The 4,478-nt window shown below is 47.3% G+C and overlaps 1 protein-coding gene across 1 annotated transcript; it reads right to left on the reverse strand.

Annotated features, from left to right (window-relative positions):
- Nucleotides 1–244: 244 nt before the first annotated feature.
- On the reverse strand, nucleotides 245–1,873 carry PCYB_052090 (hypothetical protein; the record flags this gene model as incomplete). Its single annotated transcript, XM_004221090.1, has 2 exons — nucleotides 245–1,005; nucleotides 1,093–1,873. The coding sequence occupies 2 exons, from the start codon at nucleotides 1,871–1,873 to the stop codon at nucleotides 245–247; spliced, it is 1,542 nt and encodes a 513-aa protein (XP_004221138.1).
- Between the last annotated feature and the right edge of the window lie 2,605 nt (nucleotides 1,874–4,478).

Here is a 4,478-nt window from a genome sequence, read left to right on the forward strand (position 1 = left end):
TGAGGATGAGGATGCGGGTGAGGATGAGGATGAGGATGCGGGTGAGGGCGAAGGTGAAGCCGACATGTAGGAACACCCAAGGTATCGAAAGGGTCGAAATTTTGGAGATTGCAAAAAAAAGGGATCAAATGGTGGGAAGCTGTTTTTTGTTCATCTCGATCTTTCGATCTTCCGATCTTTCGATTTTCCGATCTTCTCCATCTTCTTCGCCCTCCCGCCAATCTGGCAGCCTAAACCCTAAAGCCTAAAACCTGCGCACAATTTTATCCTTGCAATCGCAAACCAGGTTGACGAGGTCACTAAAAACGGCATTTAAATTATTGCGCATGTTGTAGTAGGTGAAGATATCCGAGTTGGCCACGCTGTATTCTCCAAGCATTTTATACATACCTTTCCGCTTTTCCCCACCGAAGCGCATTGCATAGGAATCTGAGTCTTCTCCCAAATACTTCTCTATGTAATACGTTTCTACTTGTACATTGAATCGAATTCTTTTGGTTGTTTTTCTTTTTTGTGTGTCTTCCTTCGAGGGGGTAGAGGAGGTGTTCTTTAATATAGGTTTGGGGAATGTCCTTTCCAGTCTTATGCATGTGGCACAATAATTGCCAGCGATTCCACTAGGTCTATCTTCGTGTTGACAGTTTATTTCATTTTTGCAATGTGCACACTTGCGTGTCTTCCTTTGGAGACCCATCCCAGATGTGTCACCTGTTATGGTGAGATTATTCTTGGGGCTGAATAGGGCATCCGTTAGTAGGGTATACAATCGAAGGTATTTTTGCTTCGTTAGGTAGTTGTGCAGATAGGGGTCCTCCTGCTCTTCTAAACTGTGGGTACTTGCTTGTCTTCTGTCACTCATTTGGTTGCCTGCTTCACTGCCAACTTCGCTCCTCACACTGGTTGACTCTCCCTCGGACACGCTGGACCCACTGCTAAGGGTGCAGTCCTCACTTGGGCACTCTTCACATGGTTCGGCGGCATTCACGTCAAATTTGGTTCTCTCACCTGAGGTGGTGGTGTTGTCTACCTCAGCAGGGCGATCACCTCTCCCGTGTCTCTTCCCGCCATCAGCAAACTTCCTCCTCTTTTTACTTCGGATGATTCGGATGAACTTGAGGAAGCTGCGCAGCCCTTTGCTGCCTCGCCTGCTTCCATGTTCTCCTTTGCTTCTGCTTCCATCATTGCCAACTCCATCGCTACCAACTCCTCCATCGCTGCCAATTCCATCGCTGCTAACCCCGCCATCGCTACTAGCCCTACCGTCACTGCTGACCCCTCCATCGCTTCCAACCCAGCCATCGCTTCCAACCCAGCCATCACTGCTAGCCCTGCCATCGCTTCCAACCCAGCCATCACTGCTGACCCCCCCATCGCTGCTAACTACACAGTCGCTTCCAACCCCACCGTCACTGCTAGCCCTGCCATCACTACTAACCGAAACGTCGCCCCTGCAGTCCTCCTTTCCTTCAAACCTGCCCCTTCCACCACTGCAGTCCTCCTTTCCGTCAAACCTCCCCCTCTGACCTCTATCCCCAACGAGCGAATTACCCCAAGCAGTACGCTCACCGTTCTTCTGAATCCTCCTCAATCTCCCATTCCGTTTAGCATTCCTCAAATGAGGAGCCCTATTCTCCAAAAAAAAATGATTCAAAATTTTCTGCACCTGTTGAATAATAATCAGTCTCGTCAACACAAGTAATCTACTAAAGAACCCAACAATGGTAAGGATAATCAAAAAAAAGTAATAAAATTTGATGTACTTGTAGAGCTTCCTCGGCATGTCCATAAAGCTAAACGTAAAATTCTTCAGGTAGAACAGGACAATTAGATAAAACAACAGCGTGATGTGTGTCTGCAGCGCCTTTTCTTCCATTTTGGGGTACGCGGTAGGAAGGGGGAAGGGGGCGAAGTGGGGCGAAGTGGGTCAATATGGGTAGCACTAGGTCGCACTGGGTAGCACTAGGTCGCAACGCTTCAGCTGGGTGGATGCCGGAAAACCACGTTGTTGACACCTCCGATTCTTCTTCTTGGGCGCCCCAACTTGGCTTTCTCCCCTTCTACAGTTGGATAACACTAGTACGAAACACACTCAAGGGTGACTGTCCTCTCCAACGGTTTACTAAACTGTGCAAAAAAAAAAAAAAACTCTTCACGTGTGATTGACTTTCCCCTCTGTACTCTCCTATCTCTCCCCTTATCGATGTACTTCACCGCAAAAGTATTACACATGTGCGCACAAAAGGACCCTTCTACAATCAGGAAAAGTTTGTGCTTGGGTGCTTCATACGCTGAATAGTCACTCTCCGCCACGTCTCATGCAGTGTCATTTTGCTTTTATGCCAAATGGAACTTCGATCGGACATGTTTCCTCGATCGAAGGGGTTCATTGGGGAAAGGAATTGTCTTGCCCCCTTTTTTTTTTTTCTTCAATTTTTTGAGCTAGCCTGGACACGCCACTCACACAAACGGGAAAAAAAAAAAAAGGTAAACAAGGAAACAAGCGAACAAGCAAACTAGGCCCCTCTGCAAATGAGTTCTCCCTGCAAATGAGCCGCTTCTCCGTTGGGTTAGATATAAACACCAATTCGACTGCAACGATGGAGAGTATAGGTTCGTATAACCGCGGTGGTACTTTCTTATCAGGTCTTTTTAGAGTTACTGGGGGTTCCCTTCTTGCACTGCTTACGCTGGACAGGCCACCCAGCTCGCAGAACAGAATTAAGGTTGACGTTACTTGATGAATTTCCACCCTCTCACGTGTGGCAACTATGTAGATGTGCCCTCGCAAGAATGCTTCCTATTCATGCACCTTTGCAAATATGGCATTGCCTTTCTTCTATATCCGTCCTTTCCACAGTCAGGTCATCCTGTGGTTAACGATTTCTGTCCCACGACTCCCCTGTGGAACTCCTCAACTTAGGGGCGTAAAAATATACTTTAAGTTTAGGTGCTCTGAGATATGCAGAATGGGGAGAGTGTATGTATGTGTGTGGAGGGGGAGTTGATCTGCCTTTTTTCTTCACAATAAGCTTATGGTCTGATCACTTAGAGGTCTCCTGTTTGATATAGCTCTGTCCGCCTTGGCTTCTCACTTCGCAGCTTCGAATCTTGGCAACTTCGCCGCGACGCCACTGCTCCCCTCTTGTTCAGCAAAAGGCCTTACGTTATACTCACTGGGCAAATCTCGGAGGGGGTGCTACATGCATAAGGGATGCAACTTTCACCCTTGGCAGAGTAACATAAAAAAAATTGGCTACCTCTAAAGGACGGCGACTAAATCGTTCCCTTTTCGAGTTCTGAGATTTTTAAAAAGGTTTCTAACAAAAGGGGATAGCAAGCTGGGTAAACTACTATCGCCTCGTCTGGGAGCAGCACTGATGTTGGCGTGAATCAATGTACGCAGGGGGAGGGGCCCTATGCTGCTCTGCCGCTCTGCCGCTCTGCTGCTATGCTGCTATTCTGCTACTCCGCTATGCTGCTCTGCCGCTCTGCGCAGTATATGCCTCTGTGTAAGCGACATGAGTTAAAACGGGGGAAATATTAACAGCTTGTGCGAAAGGGACAGTCGCATTTGCCTTGCTGGACGGAAAAACAGCAGCGCTGCGAGCATGTCATCGCTGTGAGCATGTCATCGCTGCGCGCGGCAACGGTGAGCTGCTCCAAAAGTGCTGCTCCAAAAGTGCTCCTTTAAAAACGCTCCTTTAAAAACGCTGCTCCAAAAACGCTGCGCTCAAGAAATACTACTCCTAAGTCGTTCTTCTGACATGACGCGAAATGGCAAACCGCCTAACTGACAACTGGCACGCTCGCCAAATGGCAAAAACTGTAACATATCCAAACGGCAATGGCGCGCGTGGGAAGATGCCCAAATCGCGCGAGTGGACAGTCGAGCAACCTTTCACGTGCGCTCAGCTTGGAAAAATACGCAAACGATCAGCAAAGTATTTTTGCCAAAAAAAAAAAAATTCCTAAAAATGGCCCAAAAAAATTGCTGGAAAAATTGCGTGAATTTTTTTTTTTTTTTTTATCCCCGCGGAAGCGTATACTATGAAAACGGCACGGGGGCAGAAAAATACGCCGCCTTTTAAAAAGGCTGCAAAATGGTAATAAAGGGAGGCATAAAAAATGGGAAAAAAAAAAATACTTCTGAGCTTTCATTCGAGTGATGCAAATTTATAGAAAAAAATATGACACGCAAAATGGGAGATTTTGGATTGTAACAAGCTTTTTAACCCTCGCGCGAACGTCCTTTTCAGTGGCGGCCATTTGATAACCGCGTTTATAGCATGTACTACTACCCCTACGGCCTAGTAGGTATAGTTCCCCCAGTCACGTTGCCGCGTTAAGATTTGGCCGTATGCAGTTTCGCGCGAGGGGGGGGAGCTGCTAAAAAAGCGGCCATGGCATAGTTATTATGGCCTACCAAGTATGCGCAGCTGTTCTGTCACTTTGTTTTGCTTCGCTGTTCTGCTTTACTG

The sequence above is a fragment of the Plasmodium cynomolgi genome, chromosome 5, assembly GCF_000321355.1.
Source record: "Plasmodium cynomolgi strain B DNA, chromosome 5, whole genome shotgun sequence".
Classification (NCBI taxonomy): domain Eukaryota; phylum Apicomplexa; class Aconoidasida; order Haemosporida; family Plasmodiidae; genus Plasmodium; species Plasmodium cynomolgi.